The sequence below is a fragment of the Eleutherodactylus coqui genome, chromosome 1, assembly GCF_035609145.1.
Source record: "Eleutherodactylus coqui strain aEleCoq1 chromosome 1, aEleCoq1.hap1, whole genome shotgun sequence".
NCBI lineage: Eukaryota > Metazoa > Chordata > Amphibia > Anura > Eleutherodactylidae > Eleutherodactylus > Eleutherodactylus coqui.
This window is the reverse complement of record NC_089837.1, coordinates 102,993,132-103,014,778: the sequence shown is the minus strand read 5'-3', so window position 1 is coordinate 103,014,778 and position 21,647 is coordinate 102,993,132. Positions and strand designations below refer to the sequence as shown.

Here is a 21,647-nt window from a genome sequence, read left to right as displayed (position 1 = left end):
GCAAAAGTATTTGCTTTTCAATGCCTGTGTTTTGCCGTGGATCCTCCATGTGGACGCGGATTGCGGATTTTGCTATTGGAATCCGCCCTTGTAAGCGCACCCTAATAGTACTCCTGAGTTACTCTCTCAGGGCTGCATCACACTGGCGGGGGCGATATCGAGCCCAATATTGCCCTTTCAATCTTTCTGAAAACTCCTGGATGCGAGGCATTTTCACATGGAAACAGCCTCACATCAGTGCAGGGCTGAAGGAATCCCCCCGCAGCTGTCACAGCCGCAGCAGGGGATTGCGATGTTCTCCCATTTACATCTATGGCTGATATCACAGAAAGACACAACATGCAGTGATTTTTTTCAGCAGGAGTGAAAATATAGCAAATGAGAATTAAGCCATTGAAAATCATTGGTTTCATAATGATGCGTTTTCACTCAGTCTTGCATCGCAAGAAAATCGTGCGATTTTCTCGCCAGTGTTAAGGCCCTCTCACAATAGTAGTGCCCATTAGTGACCCTCTCAAATTAATAGTGCCACTGACTGATCCCCTCAGAGCAACAGTGCTCCTTAGTGACCCCCCTAATGGTATCAGTATACCTATACATAATGGTCAGATACCAGCTGTACGCAATGATAGTGATTACAGTGCAGTTACCCTCTAGAGATCACAGGTGACACCTTCTCTGATTGATGTCATCCGTTTTTATTTCTCTCTGCCATGTATGCTTCCTCCAGCCATGACTTGTCTCAGTACGTGTTCCCCATCCTGCTCCTACCCTCTGTAAATCTCATAGTACTAATGCCCCCTCTGTGGCCCAACTGAATAACAGTGGCCTCAGGTATACAGTCCCCTCTGTGGCCCCACATAAGAGTGTGGCATGGCAGTAAATAATAGTAATAAATATTCCATCAGTCTAATGCTCCCTGCCACACTACAACAATTGTTCGGGAATGGTTTGAGGCTAACGCTGCTGCAGATCTATACGTATTTAGTGGGGCTAATTAGTGTCAATAAGGGAGCGTTCACACAGCATTATTTACTACGTTGTGGTAATATACCAGGGGGGTCCATTACAGCTGCCAAATCAGCACTGTAACGGATCCCCTGAGCACAAAAGAATAGAATCATTCACTTACATTAGTGAAACAGACACCACTTTGCTGTCTGAGAGGAGCCCCAATAATTTTCGTTATATTTGGAGTATAGAACAACATAGTCAACTACGCCATTCCGTACTCAAAATACAACTGATATGAACGGAACCCTTGTAGAACAGACACCCAAGTGGTATCCGTCTCAGTAATGTACGTGAATAGTTCTGTTCAGAGGATCCGTTTCAGCGCTGTTTTCGGCAGCTGTGATGGAATACCCTGGTATAATCCCACAGCGTAGTAAATAGGGTTGCCACCCAGCTGGTATTTTTTTTTTACCAGCCCTATTACAGGCCGGTATTTTCAGAGCCTGCATTGCCCCCTAGCGTTGGTTAACTCTCCTCCTGCAGGGGAAACCCTCCTGACATCAGGGGAAACCCAGACCTGCAGAGCCCACAGCTTCCAGGGTCTCCGATGATGTCATGTCATGTGATACCCTGTGTGGGAGGAGTCAGGGATCAAATGACCACTGGGTCTAAGTAAATGTAGGACTCTGCACCGGTGGTAGGGCTCTGCAGCTGTGTGTGTGTGTCTCTGTGTCTGTCAGGATGGATGTAGTGTAGCTGTGTGTGTTGGAGCTGTGGGGTTCTGGATGGATGGATTGAGTGAGTGAGTGGAGCTGTGTGTGTGATGTGTGTTGGGATCAGAATGGATGTAGCTGAGCTGTGTGTGTGATGTGTGTGGGGGTCAGGATGGATATAGTACAGCTGTGTGCGATGTGTGTGTGGGTCAGAATGGATGTAGCAGAGCTGTGTGTGTGATGTGCGTGGCAGTCAGTATGGATGTAGTAGAGCTGTGTGATGTGTGTGGGGGTCAGAATGGATGTATCAGAGCTGTGTGTGCAATGTGTGTAGGGGTCAGAATGGATGTAGCAGAGCTGTGTGTGCGATGTGTGTGGGGGTCAGAATGGATGTAGGGGAGCTGTTAGTGCGATGTGTGTGTGGATCAGGATGGATGCAGTGGAGTTGTGTGTGTGTGTGAGATGGCATCACTATGTGTGTGATTAGCATCACTATATACAGGGGAGGTATATCTCCTGTATATAGTGATATGGACCATGCTGGGGTAACCTGGGTATCTCATGTATATAATTATATATGTGTAGATTGTATGCGATGTGACCGTCTTCAGCATGTTCTCACGAGTAGATGATGTGTGAATCACACAAAACATCATCTACTCGCGAGGACAGGATCCCGCACATGCCTACAAACTCTGGATGGGATCCAGGGGATAAAGGAGGAAAAAAATGCTGTGATAAGCCCCGCCCCCTTTTTTTACCATGGCCGTGACAAAGGTGGGAAACCTAGTAGTAAATAACACTTTGTCAATGCTCCCTTAGGACGGGCTCACACAAACAGGTTAAATTCCACATGCAAGAGGCCAGCAGCAGATTCCGACGGTGACCCGGCGTACCTCATTAACCCCTTAAGGCCATGGCCTTTTTTGGGCATAGGGACGCAACGATTTTGGGGGGGATTTTCATCTCCACTTTTCAAAAGCCGTAACTTTTTTATTTTTCCGTGGACATGGGCGTATGAGAACTTGTTTTTTGCGTGACGAGCTGTAGTTATTATTGGTGCCATTTTTGGGTACGTAAACTATTTTGTACAACGTTTAGTCATTTTTTTATGATAGCAGGGAGAGAAAACATCAATTGAGATTGTTTTTTTTGGGGGGGGGTTTACAACCTTAATTATGCAGCATAAATGACACAGTCTATTCTTTCTGCAGGTCGGTGCGATTGCAATGATACCAAAATTCTTCGTTTTTGGGGGGGTTTCCACTTTTCCGCAATAGCTTTTTTTGGAAATTATTAGTTTTTTTTCGCTGCATTCAAAGTCCTATAACTTTTTTATTTTTCCATGGATGGAGCTCTGTGAGGGTTTGTTTTTTGTGTGATGAGCTGTAGTTTTTATGGCTATTTTGATCGCTTTTATTGCTTTTTTTGCGAGGCAAAATGAAAAAAATAAGCATTTTGCCCCAGTTTTTCAGGGTTTTTCTTAAGCTTTTTGCCATGCAGGATAAAAAGTGTTTTTAATTTGTTGTACATGTCGTTACAGATACAACGATACCAAATATATGGAATTTAGCTTTTTTAATTTTCTTTTTATACTAATAGGGCAAACGCACAATAAGAGGGTTTTTTAACATTTTTTAACACTATTTTTATCTTTTTTTTTTACACTATTTGGGTCCCTGTAGGGGACTTGTACCATAACACCTATGATTGCTATGATAAAGCATTGCAGGACAGAAGTCCTGCAATGCCTTATCGCTTCTAATAGCGATCATAGGCATTGGTAAAGCAGGACGCCAGTATCTACATAAATCCCGGCAGTGATGGGGTTAACAGCGGGGGTTGCTGTCCTGATGCACCCCCGCTGTTGCAGGTAGAGGCTGGCTATCAGTGACAGCTGGCTTCCGCTGCCGGATAGTGCAGGATCTCTTCTGATCTCACGCTATCCACAGGACGTAAGTGTACACCCTGTTGCCAGGATGTAGACTTACACCCTGTGGCGTTAACGGGTTAAATTGTAGTGCAGATGACCGTGGAGGTTTTTGTATTTCCTGCTCCGTCACTTAGCAATGACGCGGACACCTCCTTTGACTTCAATGGAAGCTGTCCGTGCAGATTCTGCAGCAAAATAGAGTGTGCTGCGATTTTACTTTCCCTCGCAGAATATGCCATTTGTATCCATGAGTGTGCAGGAAAGAGCGAAAGTTCATGCCTTTCAACGATTTATCGCAGAATCTGCAATACAAATCCAGTCGTGTGAGACCGGCCTTAGTGACACAGAAACCTGACACTTTTTTTCCCGCACAATGAATATTGTCAGAAAAAAAGGGGAAAAAAAGAACGCCAGGAGTGCACTTTTTTGGTCACCCTGTCTCCAAGAAAAAATGCTCTAAAAAGCGATCAAAAAGTCGTAGGTATTTCAAAATGGTAGCAATGCAAACTACAGGAAGTCCTGCAAAAAATGAGCCATTGCACAACTATGTAGATGGAAAAATAAAAAAGTTATTGCGCGCAGAAGATGACGAAAGAAAATGATTTGAAAAAATTAAATGTCTTTGAAAATAAAAATAGTACAGCAAAAAAAACAAAAAACTGTACAAGTTTGGTATCGTAGTAATCGTACCGACCCATAGAATAAAGTTATCAGGTCATTTTTTTTGCTGTTTGTGCGCCGTAGAAACAGGACGCACTGAAAGATGGCAGAATGTGGTTTTTTTTTTCATTTTACTCCACTTAGAATTTTTAAAAGTTTTTCAGTACATTATATGGTACTTTAAATAGCACCATTAACAACTACAACTCGTCCCACAAACAAACAAGCCCTCATACAGCGACGTCGATCGATAAATAAAGGAGTTATGACCTTTTTAACCCCTTTCCGCTCCATGACGTATCGGTACATCATGGAGGGTCGGGGTATGTATGAAGAGAGGTTGCGTGGCAACCTCTCTTCATACAGTGCGGGCGTCAGCTGTTTATAACAGCTGACACCCGCGGGCAATAGCCGCGAGCGGCCGCGGCTATTAACCATTTAAATGCTGCTGTCAATTCTGACAGCGGCATTTAAATCCCCCGAACATCCGCACGGCCCCCCCGCGGTGAGATCGGGGGAGCCTAATGAAAGGCCCCACGGCTGCCTTAACAGACTGCCTATGAAGCCATCTCCGTGGGGTGGCTTCATAGGCTGCCTGTCAAAAAGCAGTATGACGTAATGCTATAGCATTACGTCATACTGCAGGAGCGATCAAAGCATCGCATATTAAAGTCCCCCAGGGGGACTTCAAAGCAATGTAAAAAAAAGAATCAATAAAGTTTTTTTTAATTGAAAAAAAAAAAAGTTGCAAAAGTTTAAATCACCCCCCTTTTGCCATATCTATTATTAAAAAATCTAAATAATAAATTAAAAATATGTATTTGGTATCGCCACGTCCGTAAAAGTCCGAACTATCAAAGTAGCGCATTATTTTTCCCGCATGGGGAACGTCGTCCGAAAAAAAAAATAAAGAACGCCAGAAATGCACTTTTTTAGTTACCCTGTCTCACAGAAAAAACACAATAAAAAGCGATCAAAAAGTCGTATGTACTCCAAGTTGGTACTATAAGAAACTACAGAACATTACGCAAAAAATGAGCCCTTCCTGAACTATGTCGACGGAAAAATAAAAAAGTTATTGCGCGCACAAAATGACGGCAGAAAATAATTGAAAAAAATTTAATGTCTTTGAAAAAAAAGAGTATAGTAAAAAACAACTATACAAGTTTGGTATCGTAGTAATGGTACCGACCCATAGAATAAAGTTATCAGGTCATTTTTTTTGCTGTTTGTGCGCCGTAGAAACAAGACGCACTAAAAGATGGCGAAATGTCGTTTTTTTCCCCATTTTACTCCACTTAGAATTTTTTAAAAGTTTTTCAGTACATCATATGGTACTTTAAATAGCACCATTAAAAAATACAACTCGTCCCACAAAAAACAAGCCCTCATACAGCGACGTCGATGGATAAATAAAGGAGTTACGATTTTTTTAAAGGGGGGAAGGAAAAAACGAAAATGGAAAAAGAAAAAGTGCCACGTCATTAAGGGGTTAAAAGGGGGGTAAAAAAAAACTACATTGGAAAAAAAGGCCCTGCGTCATTAAGGGGTTAAACATCAAATTAATTTCTAGTGTTCATTAGTAACATAGGTACAAGGGACTACTCCATCCTAGACAACCAGGCCCATTTCGAAATAGATATTAATCCAAAAATAACCAATTTTAGCAAGTGTTTAGAGATTATGAACACTGTGTCACCATGGCAACCCACACCTTCTACTACCCAGGCCGCTGTTCTGCATGCGTGTTGTCAATAAAGTTTATATAGAAAGCGGATGTAGTCATCTTCAGCAGCTCTACTGTGAATCGACAGCGCTGCGCATGGATTCCACGATGATTGGCTGGTGACTTGCAAGGCCCCGCCCACCTCCTTGATTGACATACAACCGGACAGAGATTTCCCGGATTAATTATAATCCCGCGAGAAGAAAGACGGTGTTAGCGACCTGCGGGCCGGGAGTCCCGGGATGGAGCTGTATGACGAGCTTCCCGAGCCGCCGCGGGTTGCTGGTGAGCGCATAGTAGACGCATGACGGCGGCCTGTAGAAGGTTCTAGTTCCCCCATAGTCCGTAAACAGGGATACACGCCCCCTAAGGGTTCTTTTTAAAATTGCATGGACATATAATTGCTCTGCCTGCAGTAATCCTCCTGTGTTTCACCCTTTGTGTGTAGGAAGGTCCGCTGCTAACACAAGCCCTGCACCTACAGCCCCCGCAGCATCTCCGCCTGACCCCGGACCTCTGAACGGTAACTCTAGTGGGAAGCGGCGAGCAGAAGCGACTGACGTGGACGGCTGTGAGGGCGCGCACCAGGAAAAGAAAGTTTGTAAAGGTTTTCACACAACATAACGCTGCACATGGAGTTTGTGTGTCTGTAAACCCTCTACCAATCCCGTGTATGACTCCCAGGATGGGGGTCGTCCCACCAAAATCCCTTACTGTGTAAGGGCTCCTTACACGAATGGATCTGCGTTGCAGAATCCGCAGTCTGCGTCTGCATGCTATGCAAAAGTGATTCTTCCTTCACGCTCGTGGAAACAAATTGCGGATAGGTTGCAGCATGCTTTATTTTTGTGTGGTGTCCACATGGATGACTTACATTGAAATCAATGACAGCCGTCCGACCTGCGACCCAACTGCAGTTGACAATGCGGATAGGTTGCGGGTAGCAGCATCCTCGCCTAGCGATGGTGCAGGAAATAGAAACGTGTTATATATATATACAAATCTGTTCTGCGCATGTCTGACAGCAGCTCATCCGCAGTACAGAGAGAGAATAGAAAAGACGTGGATGCCGACTGGGCACAGGGTCAGATTCGGGTGCGGGCTCCACATGCGGAATTCAACCCGTTCGTGTGCAGCCGGCCTAAGAGATCACGGGAACTGCACCCGCTTTAGTGGACGGAGCGGGGGGGGCACTGCTACAGTAACTTCTAAGGGATTAATGGAGAGTGTTAGACGCATCTCTGTAGACCGTGACTAGAGCCGTGGTCTAATTTGTGGGCTACCGCTCCTTTTATTAAGGGGGCCAGGATACGCTGTTCTTTTGATCCATAGTGGTCAGACCGCTAGCGATAGGACAGGTAAATGTACGGTCTATCGCTTGTATATGATTTTGGTAGGAGAACCCCCATTACAGGACTTTTCCTCTTGACGACCTATCAGGATCAGCGGGGGTCCGCCGATCAGCTGATTTCTGGACACAATGTCAGTTCAGACAGAGGTGGAAGCAGATAGTGCTGTCCACATTGCAGTGGACTGTTTTGGTATTACAAGCACAGCTCCCATTGACTTCACTAGTTGGAGCTGTGATTGTACTACCAAGCTAGGCCTCTGTAATACGCACAGCGTTATCTGCTTCCTGCACTGTTTGTACTCATGTTAGGCCCGGGAATCAACTGATTGGCAGGGATCCTGAGTAGCGGATCCTCACTGATCAGCTATTAATGACCTATACTGAGACTAGGTTACTCCTTGCAGTTGTTGCTCCAGCATTGTGAAGCACTATAGCTCACCGTAGTAAGCCGTTTTTATGGCTTCCATGCACAGCATAGAATAGCCAGTTTGGCTGTTGCTGTAATCCTGACAATCTGAGTTGGGACAGGGTTGGGGGACTACCATTCTGACGATGGGTGCGGGGACCCGCATGTATGTCTGTGCCTCTTAGTGCAGCACCATGGCCCATTCATTCTGCAGGGAGCCCAGGGGTTTGACCCCAGCAATCATAATATGATTGCCTATGCTAAGGATAGGCTTCATAGTTTTTAAGTCCTGGAAATTATCTTTAACTGCAATAGCTGTGACCAGTGTGGTATTGCGGTATATGGTATAGGTAATCAAACAACTAAAAAACACTAAAATTCTACCCCCTTCTTCCACCCCCCCCCCCTCCCCCCATTTTACATATCTGTAACAAGAAAATGAAAGCTAAAAAACTATTTGGTGTTGCTGCATCTATAAAATTACTTGTGCTTTTTTTTTTTTTTGGTCACCCTGTCTTCAAGAAAAAATAAATTTAAAAGTGATCAAAAGGTCATATGCACTATAAAATGGTAGCAATAGAAACTATTGGATATCCACACAGCTATATCAATGAAAAAATAAGAGTTATGATCTTTTGAAAGTAGGGAGGAGAAACTAAAAATAGAGGGAATAAAAAAGGTTGCGTCCTTAAATACGATTGTCCCACTTCCAGCTGTTTTGCTGCAGGAAGTAGACAGCTCCATACTTTGTGCAGTGGTCTGATTTGGTACTGCAGGTTGAGTTCTATTCACTCCTTTGCCTGCATTACCAACTCGGGCCACTGCACAGTGTACAGAGCTGTCTGCTTATTGCAGCAAAACAGCTAGAAGTAGGACAAGCCCTTTAATGGATTAATGCTATCAATGGCATTTAGAAAGAGGGCAGCAGTAGGGATTTCATTGGCTGCAACCACACAAGTTTGCCTGTGAGGACTACTAGGACATTGTGGCTCAGTCTGAATGGGACCACCTTCAGCAGCTACTAGCGGAGCAGATGAAATAAAACGTGACGTTGCTTCATGGATACTACTGTATCCGCACTTGTTTAACTACAGTCTGTGGTTTTTGAGATTACAATCTGTCAGCGCTGCAAAAGATGTTGTTGGAACAGCGGAAATAAATGTGTGCAGTTTTGTATCCTCTGCTGCAGCCTCATGCAGCGGTCTCTGAAGACCCCTAATTGTGAAGCTGACCTTCTAGCAGCGCTGTAGAGCACATAGGTGCCATGAGCCTTGCTGGGACTGGAGCAGCGCGGCTTCTGAACTTCAGGATAGGTGCTTAGTGACACTAATGCATGTTCAGTCATTTCACAAGCTGGCAGGTGTCTGACCAGCTGCAACCACAAGGGGGCAGAAATACATTTTTCCTTCGTGTTATTGTGTGTGCTAAACGTTAGAGCAGCACACTGCTGGAGCTTTAAACTAACAACTTCTTAAAGACGGTGGACAGCGTCTAGGGGGATTTCTTTAACATAAATGCATGTATTTTTGCAGTTGGGTTTTATTAAGACTTTTACACTGTTTTGCTTCTGCAGCTACTATGTATCAGTAACTTGTCTGATGGCTCAGTCTCAGCCCCTCTCTCCTCTTCGTAACAAGCTTCTATCTGATTTGTAAACTTTTTGATTCGGTTATAAATCCGTCTTTCTACAAAGCATTGTTATCAGACAACCACCTTATAGGGAACTGCCACACGGCGCTAATCCGTTTAATTGAACCCGTCAGCTCCTGTGTGCCCCTTAACCTAATATTATGTGCTCATAGGACAGGGATGTGACTATCATACTCGCCTGCCCTCCGTGCACAAAGCTGGCTTCTTGGCCCATTGAACAGGATCCTCTCCATTCCACAGTAAGTGGACATTGTACACACGGAGTAAAAAGATAAGTCTTCTCAATAGACTGAGTGAGGAGACGGGTAAGTATCAGTCACATCCCTGGCACAGCGGCCACTGTGCTCTAAGCCCATAACCTATAGTTCTCATGTGTTCCCTTTAAATATTGCTGTGCATTGGTTCCCTGCAGACCTGATGACAGAACGATGCAGGGATAAAAAGGGGAAGGGGCTGCAGTGCTAAACTATCACTGTTGCCCCTTTATTCTCCGGACCACGGGGTTCCCAGAGGCTGACCCTCCACTGATCACCAAGTGATGGCATCACATCAGATTGGAATAACCCTTTAATGATGTCAGGGCTCTGTTTTTGTCTCTTACGTCATCCCAGTTGTATTTACACATACAAGTGCATGCTGATTGTATTGGTATATAAACGCTTGCTTACTTTAATCTGACCTTGATCTTGCAGCAATGCTCCAATGTTTTATAGTATACAGCATACATTCGTTCCTGTGCACATCCTTTTAGGCAGTCACTTTAGACATATAATGGCCGAATACTATAGCGATATGCAACCCTTCATTCTCACTGAATGTTGGCCGATTTCACAACCTGCATTGGAAGTGGTGGGGCAGTTGCAGTCTGAGGTATTAAAGGGGGATTCTGGGGCTTTCTGTGTTGACCGCAGTGACAGCGGCCACGGGAGTCAGCTGATTGGCAGGGATCCGCCTGTCATCTACTGATGACCTGTCGGTTATCTATAGAATTTTTTTTAAGTCCTGGAATACCCTTTTAACTATTGACTATGCTAACTCCTATATTGGAGGTCACTACAATGCATGGGGTGGGCACAAATTTCACACTCAGCACCACTTCTGGTGGTCCGCGTAGGCCCTTGAGGATCATGTAATGGACTGCCTGCCTCATGGTCCTCAGAGCACCTAATACAAGAAGTAGAATGTTTATCAGCACCGTCTTATCTGGAAATTTGTCTTTTTTTCATTTATGTAGGAATTATTTCTTTAAAAGCTCATGTAGCAGAAAGAAGGGGAGAAAGGGAAGAGTTACAGGATGCCCACACTGCTTGTGATCTAAGCGAAGAGTGTCAGCCAATGCTGTCCAACATGTAAGTATAGCAGATTACTCCGATCCTGGCCGCAGCATTCAATTGGTTTACTCAGTCACCCCATTGGTTTCCCCAGGACCCAATCATGGGGTGATGATAGTTGCTAGGGTGGATGGGGCCCCAACAATGTCTCCCAAGTCCGCTATCTTAGTACACTTATGAGGCTGTTCTCTTTATATATAATTTTTAAAAAGCCGATAAGTTTAATAAAATTAAATGCGTAAAAGCCTGTTTCTTGCCTTATTCTAAAAAAAGCCAGAATTGCAATATTTGTTTATCCTTCTTTACAAAAAAATTGAATAGGAATCCATCAAAAAGTTGTATGCGTTCCAAAGTTGCACTGTGCTAAAACTACAGCTTGTTCTGCTTAGAACGCCGACAGACAGCTCGATCAGTGCAAATATTATGGGTTTCCTTTTTTAAAAGAGAAGAATAATTGTGCAAAAGTAGTGAAATAACCGCCGGAAACAGCATTTTTTATTGTGTTGCAATAATTGGCTTGTGTACACTGACAGAGCGCTAAGCAAGAAACTGCTCACTTGTCGATCGCTTATCTATTAGCTCACCTAAAAACTGAGCGAGGGAGGCAGGAACTTTCTGGGAGGCAGGAAATGTCACTCTCGTTGGCTGCCAGGGTCTCCTGTGTCTGTTAACGAGAGTGACTGACTATGCATGCATCAAACTCCTTCTCCACGGGGTCAGCATGTTCCTCAGCAAGGATTGCAGCTGCCTCAGCTTTGAATACCCCGCCTCCAGCAAGTGATTGCTCTGATTGGCTGACGCGGCGTTCGATGAACTAATTAGAGGCGGCGCTCAATAAACCAATCACAGCCATTTATTGAATGGTTGTGATTGGTTAAACGAGCTCTGATGCAGCGCTCAATGAACCAATTGGAGCAATCGCTTGCTGGAGGCGGGTATTCAAACCCCACTACCAAGAAGAAAGGCTCTGTCACCGTTGAAGACTACACGGAAGCCTGCAGCAGCGCCGCAGCCCAGCACGAGCAACCCAAATGCTGGCTACTAGGTGACTATTGTGTTTTTTTCCCCCTCCATGTAGTGTAGCTAGGGCTTATTTTCTGGGAAGGCCTTATATTTCAAACGCGCACACAAATCACGGTAGGGCTTCTTATTGGGGAAACGTGGTATGCTCGTGTTAAGCCGCCCTAATGGTAGTAATGTTCACTGGTAGGATAATGGTGATAATAAGAGTTTGTGTGTCATTTTGATTAGAAATGAGGGACGCTCCGACAATGCATTTGAAGATGACTGCAACAAGAAAGAAAGATGTTTTTACAGGCTCCATTAACGTGTTACATATATTTTTTTGCCAGATCACGCCTTTCATACTATGCGGTATTTGATGGCCATGGTGGGAGTCGGGCATCACGATACGCAGCACACAATTTGCACCGGAATCTTGTGAAGAAGTTACCACGGGGTAAGTTATGGTTGCTATGTTTTGTCACATGGGAGAGAACGGCGTCTCACATGGCCCTTGTGTTTTGCAGGAGATGGAGGCAGTGTGGACAAAGCGATAAAGAAGAGTTTGCTGGATGCCTTCAAGCTGACTGATGAAGAGTTTCTAAAGCAGGCAGCCAGCCAGTGGGTGTCAGATCACACTTCTGCAGTAGTGATTTAACTGGTGTTTGCTTTGTTACCTTGTCATTTCCATCTGTTCTGCTCTGTAGGAAGCCAGCATGGAAAGATGGTACAACAGCTATTTGTGTGCTGGTTGCAGATAACATCCTGTATATTGCCAATCTTGGAGACAGCAGGGTGAGCTCTAAGCCCTAACATTCTCCCCCCATCTATAAGCCATACACACTGTAGAGAAAATAGTCAGGTACTCGACTGTTCATATATAGGCAATCCACGGGGAGCAAACTCCTTTTTAAACAGAAGACATTCCAGTGATTAGGTGTTCGCCGTGGACCTGACCTGTCTTACACCAGCCATTAGCGCTTATAACCAAGGGAAGGTCACGTCTGGTCAGATTTTCCTTTGTGGTGGTAGCTCTAGGGGAAATATAACATTATATATCAGCCATTCAATTGACCAGCCATGTAGTGGAAGGAAGAGTATACTAAAATACAAAATCCATTTTCCAAGACTGTCTGTCTAGGACACAATTTCTGCATTTTAGAGGGGTAGGTTCCCTAAATTGCACAAATATAATGTTTTGCACACTATTTCGGCCTCATGTCCACAGGTGGGTCGGACATTCCTTTTCCGTCCAGATCCTCTGCGTGGCTTTGCGGGTCTTCCACCTTCTCCACTGCAGATGTGGGCGGGCGTGCCCATGTGCAACGGAGTGTTTGTTTCTTTTTAAAAAAATCTCCCGCTTTCCCACAGGATCTGCGATCCGTCTGCAGTGTCAACTGTGGGCGGGCCGTGGACCGGATTGCTTCCTTTGACTTCAATGTAAGCAGTCCATGCAGGACTCGCAGCAAATAGAGCATGATGTGATTTGTTTTCCGAACCAAAAGGTCCACAAATCAAATCGGCATGCTTAAATTCAGCTGCGGGCGCCCATGATTGTCTATGGGTGGCTTAAGCTGCGGATTCCGCAGTTGAAATCCGGCTGTGGACATTGGGCCTTACTTATACTCTTATACTAGTTAAGGACTTTTAGTACACATGCGGTACTGTGTAAAAGTTTTAGAAAGATGTGAAAAAGCTTTCAGAAACAGAAGTGTTAATAGTTTTTATTTGTCAATTGACAAAACGCAAAGTGACTGAACAAAAGAGAAATCAAATATTTGATGTGACCACCCTTTGGCTTCAAAAACGGCATCAATTCCTCTGTGTACACTTGCACAAAGTCAGGGATTTTTTAAGATTATAGTCAAGTGATGATCATCATTTTCATATGCAGTTTGAAACAGCTGGCAGAAAGCAGTGGAACCCAAGTACACCACATCTGTGGAGAAGTCCGGCCAGAAGTGGTGTTCGTGGAAGAAAAGCTGCCAAAAAGCCATAGTAGAAACCAGGCCTAGCGACTCAACTATGTGCAAAATCAGAGGAACAGAGGTTTCCAAAATGGCAGCAGGGGCTCTGGATTGAGTCGTCAAAATGCGAAATATTTGTCTGTAACGGAAGGCAGTGTGTTTTACCAAAGGGTTGGAGAGCGGGACAATACTGAGTGTCTGCAGGCAGCAGTGAAGAGTAGTGGAGGTTCTTTGGAAGTTTGGGGCTGCATTTCAGCAAATAGAGTTGGGAATTCGGTCAGGATTAATGGTGTCCTCAATGCTGAGAAATACAGGCAGGTACTTATCCATCATACAATACCCTCAGGGAGGCGTCTGGCTCCAAATTTATTCTTTAGCAGGACAACAACCCCAAACATCCAGCCAATGTCATTGACAACTATCTTCAGTGTAACAAAACAGGGGGTCCAGGAAGTGATTATTTGGCCTCACAGAGACCTCATCTTAACAGTCTGGGATTACATGAGAAGACAGAAGGATTTCAGCAAAGTCTATATTCACAGAAGATCTGTGGTTACTTCTCCAAGTAGTTTTGGAGCAACCTCCCTGCAGAGTTCTTTCAAAAACTGTAAGTGTACCTAGAAGAATTGATGCTGTTTTGAAGGCAAAGGGGCGGTCACACCAAATATTTTTTGGATTTAGATTTCTTTTTATTCGTTCGTTTTAAATTTTGAGAATTGCCAAAAATAAGTTAACCCTTCTATTTTTGAAAGCATTCTTCTTTTGAAGCATTTTTTCCACACCTGTCTAAAACTTTTGCATAGTTCTAGGTTTATCATTGGCATAAATATTGTAATTTTGACATTTTAAGCCATGCCAGATATTTCAACGCTCTTCTGTAATGTTTTCTTGGGTTAGGCTTTGCTCTGCAGAATGAATGAAGAAACAGAGAAGCCCACAGTTTTGAGTTTGAGTAAAGAACACAATCCGACCCAGTATGAGGAGAGGATGAGAATCCAGAGAGCAGGGGGAAATGTAAGGTGAGCTCAACTACCACATGCCACATTAATGTACACTGTCATCTACCTGTAATATCCTGCATACTCAAATCATAGAGGGTTGTGGGACAAACTGGCATATGCTATCTGGGATGTTCTTGGATTTTCGTGCCTACAACTATTACATCACGTTCTGTCTTTAGGGTGGAGGAGCCCCTTGCACTCGGGTGTGTACACTTTTCTGCAGAATCAGCAAATTCTGCGAAATGCCAGGCAGTTATCTGTATGAGCCATGCTGCAGACCTTGCTCTGCCCGAGGGTCAAATTTGCAGAAAAAATTTCACCAAGATATGGGCTGTGCAATGCCTCCCAGCTGAAAATCTTCCTACAACTCCTGGTAAAGATATGCAGATCAGGTTCTGCGGAAGAGGCAGTTGTGCCTCTGAGTTTAACAGCATGTCGTTCCTCTCGCAAGAAAACTGCTTTACAAACTAAGTAAAACCACACTTCTGCACTACAATGAAGTTGCACCCTCTTCTGTGTCTATGGTAGCCTCCACTCATAGGCTTTATGAAAACATCCAGCACTACGATCTATCTAATAAAAGGAATTTATTATTCGATTGTAGTTAAAATCATGCAAGTGTGGCTATGCAGCACAAGGGGGAACTGCTTTTTAATAATAGTAGTAATCCTCTATATATAACATCAACATATTCTGCAGCGCTTTTCAAATTGGGGAAAACATGCAAAAAATAGGTCACAGCATTAAGTAATATAGCAATGCACATCTTGAACTGTAGATCGTTTCATTCTCTCTAGTAAGAATGGTTTCTATAGAATGTAGAGAATGAAAACTCTCACTGACCCCTTGCAGTCTGGTTCTCTGAGAGCTTATTAGATGAGAGTGGACCAGGCGTTCCAGGAGTTTGGAGAGATTAGAGACGAGCAGGTAGTTGGCAACACAGGTCAAGTTTCTTTAGTAATGGGGATATGACAGTCTGAAAATGGCTTTGTGTAACTGGTAGGTAGGAGTGTCCTTAGAGAGATGAGTATGCTTAACAGTAAAGAAGAGGAAGTTGTGATGGAGAAAGGAGTTTGTGAAGTCAGAAGCAGAACACAGACGGAGGAAAATCAAATCAAACTTATTGCCATCTTTGTAAGTGGGGGAACCTGTAAGCTGTGAGAGGTCTAGGGAGCAAGTTGGTGATAGAAGCTGAGAGGCAGGTGGGGATGTTAGGCTGTTAATGGAAATATTAGTCACCCAGGATGTGAGTTGGAGTTTCACAGGACAAGAAGTGGGGGAGCTAGGTGGTAGATGACCGCCGCTTGCATGGGCAGTGGACAGAAGAGTGTAGGGTGTGGACCTCAAAGGAGGGGGATGTGAGTGAGGGTACTGGGGGGGATGGGGTGGGGAGTGGTGACCTTGAAGGTACATTGTGAGGAGAAGAATGTCTACTCCACTACCACGTCTGTTCTCAGGTCTGGGGGTATGTGTAGGCCACTATAAGTTAGAGTAGCGAGGGAAGTGGGCTCTAACTGTTGGATTCATGTCTCTGTGAGATCCAGCAGGTTGAGAGATTTTGCATTGAGGTCTTCATGAATGGTGGGGAGTTTGTTGCAAGCTGACTGAGTGTTCCAGAATGCTGATTTAAAGGAGACCGGAGAGGATATACAGCAAATATTGACCAGATTTGGGGAGTTTATTAGTAGGGCAGATAAGAAGTTAAAACTAGGGAAAACAGAAGGTGGACCGGGGGTTAGGAGAGACGTCCCCGCAGCTAGTAGTAGGAGGATAGCGAGGGTGAGCAGATGGTTGGCAGATTTGTGGGATCAACTCTTTTATGTTTAACAGTGGAGTCAGATGGTTTGAGGCGGTTTAGGAAAGTGAAGCGTGCCTGTGAACGGTGCATGGGTGAGGGAGAGAAGGGCTGATGCGGATGGACTGCACTGAAGGAGGACATTGGTGGTCAATGTGAGGCAGAGAGCTAACAGAAAAAAACAATAGCTATAGTAAAGGTGTGGAAATACAATTTAGTAAAGAGGTGTAAGTAGCATACCTGTCTAAATGCCCAAATACTTAGCGAACAATGACGTTTTCGTTGACAAATTACTTGTTCCAGGCCCCCGACAGGACGCTTTTTGGATTACTTCAGCATGCCCTAAGACTGCACTCATAGTAACAGCTTTGAAGGCTAAAAAAACAATGTCCATTCATTTTAGCCTATTATCTTGCAGTGTTGATCCAGAGGAAGGGAAAAAACTCAAATTCTAATCATTTTTGGAGAGTAAATTCCTTCCGTCTCCAAATCAGTCAGTATAATCCCTGAATCAATAACCCTTCTAAAGTAATGTTACAATAACGTGAAATATTGTTAGACTTAAAGGGGTTCTGTCAGCAAAATAAAAAATGTATACTCGCCTGTGCCTTACCGGGCCGTTCACCAGGAACCTGCTGCTTTCATAATGTCCCTCCGGCAGCCTTTCTATCGCCGTGCAGAAGCTGGCAAAGTTCCAGCTTCGACCACTGCCGCCTAGGTCAGTGGTCGACGTGTCACCCACTGATTTGCCTGGCCGCCTCTAACCTTTTGACGTCCCCAGAGAGTCGACTGCGAGCTTGCTTGCTAAAAAAAAGATTTAAAGTGTGATTCCTCTTTAAGAAGCACCTCTGCATTTCTATTTGACAGAGATGGACGAGTCCTTGGAGTGTTGGAAGTATCCCGTTCACTAGGAGATGGGCAGTACAAACGTTGGGGTGTCATTAGCATCCCAGATGTGAAGAGATGTCCACTAACTGACAGTGACAGGTGAGTAAGACTATTGTACACCAGTATTGTCTGTACACGGCTGGTTATTTTAACCACTTTATGCGCGTTTCCGTGCTCTTATATGGTTAAAATCACATTACGTGGTTATTTTGTCCCAGAAGAACATCATCATCTCCCTCCTCTGCACAACTGTTCTTCCATTAGATATAATGGAGCCTGCAGAATCTAACGCGAGGCTACTGGTTGTGTAGCCAGTAATTTCTGCTTCAAAAATTAGTTGTTTCTCGTGAAAGCTTCTAATAACCAGAAAATAAGGGAAGGTGGGCCTACTAGACCAGTGTGGACGTTCATAAGCTAAGTATATTCTCTGCAAGCAAATGTAATGTGTTTTTTTTCGAACTGTAAGATGCTCCCAGATTTAGACAACAGAAAATAGGGAAAAAAATATTTTGTACTAATTAAAACTTTCCTGGTGGGCAAAGGAAGAGGAGAGGTCAATGTCATTAACTTTGGTGGTTTTGGATAGAAGTGGGGGTTTAATAATCTATTCTTCTATACTAGCAGGCAATACTCTAATATAAAGGCAGAATGGTAAAGAGTTTCCAGCAGTTTTTGTGGCATTGGGGAAGAAAGCGGGAGGGGGGGGGGGGGGTGTCATAATAAAAATATTTGTTTGATCAATATATAAACTATGCTCAAACGTTGACCTGTACACATGATAAATTGTATTGTTTTCCACAGTTTTGTTTCTCTAGAAGTTATTCTGTGTTAGCTGGAGGAGCAAAAAGAGTTGGTGCATTAGAACTACTGTACAATGGATTTATATTCTTCCAACAGATATTTGGGCCTCATCACATGGCTTTTGAGTGCGGATCTAAAAAATGTCGTAGCATCCCATTGGCATTTTTCTGATATCAATAGGATACTATGGCAGTTACAGGCCTAAAATTTGCCAACTTAATACTCACATTGACAGCACTATACAGTGTGGTACTCGGGTATTGCAGTGTATTATACAAGCTATTGCATGGTAAAGTTTTCCTAGTTTGGCTAAAAAAAAAATTTAAAATTCTTAAAAGCTTAATGGAAAAACCATTAAAACTTCATCCTTTTCCATTGATTAAGGGAAAAAAACAAAAATCTAAAGAATGAAGTAAAAAATACATAATTGATAGGGTCATGACCATAAACGCTACAGATGGGTTTTTCTTTAGTTTGACTCTTGACGTGACGGTGCGCCCTGCAATCAATTTGGGTGATTTCCACTTTGAATTACTCTTCAATGTAAAAAAAAAAAAATACTTGTCCCACAAAAAAGAATGGCTATATTTGCAGGTAAAAAAATTGTTTGAAAGCGGGGATTAAAAAACAAACGTCTCCTCCAAAAATTACTGCTGTTTACATAAATATTCTTCAAGGAAAATTTCACATGTTGTATTTGACAAACAATATTTCTTCTGTTTGTTTCTAGGTTTGTCTTATTAGCCTGTGATGGCCTTTTTAAAGCCTTCTCAGCAGAAGAAGCGGTCAATTTCATCCTTAGCCATGTCCAAGTAAGTTTATTTAGCTGAAAACCCGTGCAGGGAAAAGCACTACTTATTAAAAGAACATTTCAGGAAAAAAGTTTCTGCCTAGTGCCGAGCCTAACTGGGAGGGAAGGGCACTTGCCAGCATGTGACCTTGTGGCAAAGACAGATTTTACCTCCATTTTGTCATGTTTTCATGCATTCCCCCACCCCCCCAAATGTTTTTCTTGGAGTGTTCCTTTTTGGAGTCTGATCTAATTCATCTATAAAATCATTTTTCAACAGGACGGAGACTCTGAAACAGACGCTATGGACGCTCGATATGAATCTGCCTGCCACCGCCTTGCCAATGAAGCAGTGCGGCGAGGCGCTGCCGACAACGTCACTGTGCTTCTCGTACAGATAGAGCACTGATGATGTGGTAGGGGAGGGTGGGATTACAGAACATTTATCAAGACCCGGTCCACACATGACAGACGTGGTGTAGCAGGGAGTTCTATCACTACTACATCCAGCGACCACGATGCATACTGCACACGACAGGACTGCATTTTAATTTAATTTTATTTTTTTTGCCCAAGCATTTTTGCAATTCAAGTCAATAGGGAAAAAAGTGCAGTTCTGGATCTTGATGGATATATGCAAATTATAAATATCCTGTGTGATTTAATGGAAAACCTTCTCTGGGGAAAAGAAAACCTAAAGGAACAACCAGCAACAATGTCCTCCATCGTGGATTGCAAATGAACTTGCTGAAGTTCTTGCCAATCAAAAACTTTGTTCAGCACAGTGCCATTATGAAAACTTTCACCGAAGTATTTGGGATGATTTATTTTAAGGCAATGACGTGTGATTTAGAGGGAACTTGTCTTGGGATTTTTTTTCTTTTAGTTTTTAAACGAAGCTGTAGGGCTTGTAAACTGCACTCCTAACTGCCATTGTTAAAGTCCTCCCCTATACAGTCTGCAAGAATTTCAGTAAGTAATCCATCCCCCTTCTCTGTATGGCAGATACCTAGACAGAGAAGGCAGCTGGCTTAGTTATTGAAAGGAGTCAAGTCAGCCAGTCTCTGCAGTGACTTCACCGACGCCCAGGAATGGCGTGTAAGCACTGTACCATGTGACCTGTTGTCGGAACTGGTGGTGCTGGCACCACTGGACCCAAACCGAATTTGGGTAAGTGTGTTTCTCAGGACATTGTCTTTGAGACGGGGAGGATTTAAATTTGTGCTACTGTAGAAATGCTGTATAGAAGCCCCTACAGCACCATGACATTAGTTTAAATACTAAAAATCCCAGATTCCCTTCTGAGGTATGGAAGCCTGTGAGGTATACATTATACAGATGGCTGCCATGAAGGGTCACGTTTAATTATGTTTGTGAAATTGTTGAGACCATGATCCTTTCAGTAAACAGTTTGACATTTAGTGTGCCTGAAATTCTTATCCTCTTCAAATATTCTAATTGTGTGTTTTTGTTTTTTTTGTTTTTGTTTTTTTTGTGACTTTTTTGTTGCTGTGGCAAACTATTATATATTTATTTATAAATAAATTTTTTTTCTTTTTTTTTTCTTGGGAATGGTGCATGCTTATATACTTATAAGATTTAGTGAGATTTAATTTACATTATGCTTGTTAATGGAACACTGTACTACACCTGCATCATTTTGCACAACAGAGTGTTGGTTTTTCTTGGAATGCATTTTCAGGGTGCATTCAGACGAATGTATATCGGCTGGGTATTCACGCCAGGCCGATATACGGCGTCTCTCTGCAGGGGGAGGAGGCTGGAAGAGTCGGGAGCAGTGCTCTGAGCTCCCGCCCCCCCCCCCCACCCCCCCTCTGCTCCCTCTTCGCCCCTCTGCACTATTTGCAATGAGAGGAGGCGGAGCGGGGGTGGGGCTAAATTCCGGGAATTACCTCCGGCTCTGTCCCGCCTCTCCTTATTGAAAATAGTGCAGGGGAGTGGAGAGGAGGCAGAGAGGGGGCGGGAGCTCAGAGCAATGCTCCCGACTCTTCCAGCCTCCTCCCCCTGCAGAGAGAGACATGCCATATATCGGCTGCCGTGAATACCCGGCTGATATACAGTCGCCTGAATGCACCCACAAATTGGAGTTTGATTTTTCTTTTTTTCCTTTCTTAAATCGCTCAAATCCAAAACACAAAAGCTGTGTTTTTTTTTTTTTTTGCTTTTTTTAAAAATAATTTTTATTTATTTATTTATTTTAAACCTTTGTTTTGTTTTTGACAAGAAATCTCATCGCCTACTGAACTCCACCTTATATCGTTAAACAGCTTCATAATCTACACGTGCCCAGGGCAATATTGGCTGATGTTGCCGTTATAACTCTCATTAAAGTGCGCGTGCCTGTTTGCACCAAGTTCTTTTAATGGTAAGCTGTCTTCATGCTGGTGTGTTTTCCCAGTCCATCTAGGATCTCCAATACTTTTTTCAGACCGCATTAAAAATCCATGGAGCTCCATTGCAGCATTTTTCACTTCTACAATACACACTTCAGAAGAGTGAGGGAGGACACTCACAGGCGGGTTTTTTTTTTTTTCTCCACTGCGCTGCGAGAGTAAAGTTAAAGTCTCGCAGTGTGAGGGGAAAAAAAACGGCATCACGCTGGGAAATCGCCAGTCTTTTCAAAAGAGATTGAGAATGCCCGGGACTTCTGCCACAGCT

The 21,647-nt window shown here is 43.6% G+C and overlaps 1 protein-coding gene across 1 annotated transcript; it reads left to right on the top strand.

Moving 5' to 3' along the window:
• Positions 1–6,127: 6,127 nt before the first annotated feature.
• On the top strand, positions 6,128–20,389 carry ILKAP (ILK associated serine/threonine phosphatase). The gene is made up of 10 exons (XM_066598330.1): positions 6,128–6,271; positions 6,435–6,593; positions 10,628–10,742; positions 12,077–12,183; positions 12,254–12,347; positions 12,434–12,521; positions 14,591–14,712; positions 17,357–17,476; positions 18,909–18,990; positions 19,249–20,389. Exons 1-10 carry the CDS (start codon positions 6,229–6,231, stop codon positions 19,375–19,377), a joined length of 1,059 nt encoding a protein of 352 aa, XP_066454427.1. The 5' UTR covers positions 6,128–6,228; the 3' UTR covers positions 19,378–20,389.
• Positions 20,390–21,647: the final 1,258 nt, after the last annotated feature.

What these genes read in the sequence shown, in the direction of transcription:
- ILKAP (XM_066598330.1), top strand. Translation starts at nt 6,229, where the DNA reads ATGGAGCTGTATGACGAGCTTCCCGAGCCGCCGCGGGTTGCTG. An exon ending in CAGCCAATGCTGTCCAACAT is followed by an intron (nt 10,743 to 12,076) that starts GTAAGTATAGCA and finishes TTTTTTTGCCAG; the next exon opens with ATCACGCCTTTCATACTATG. An exon ending in CTAAAGCAGGCAGCCAGCCA is followed by an intron (nt 12,348 to 12,433) that starts GTGGGTGTCAGA and finishes TCTGCTCTGTAG; the next exon opens with GAAGCCAGCATGGAAAGATG.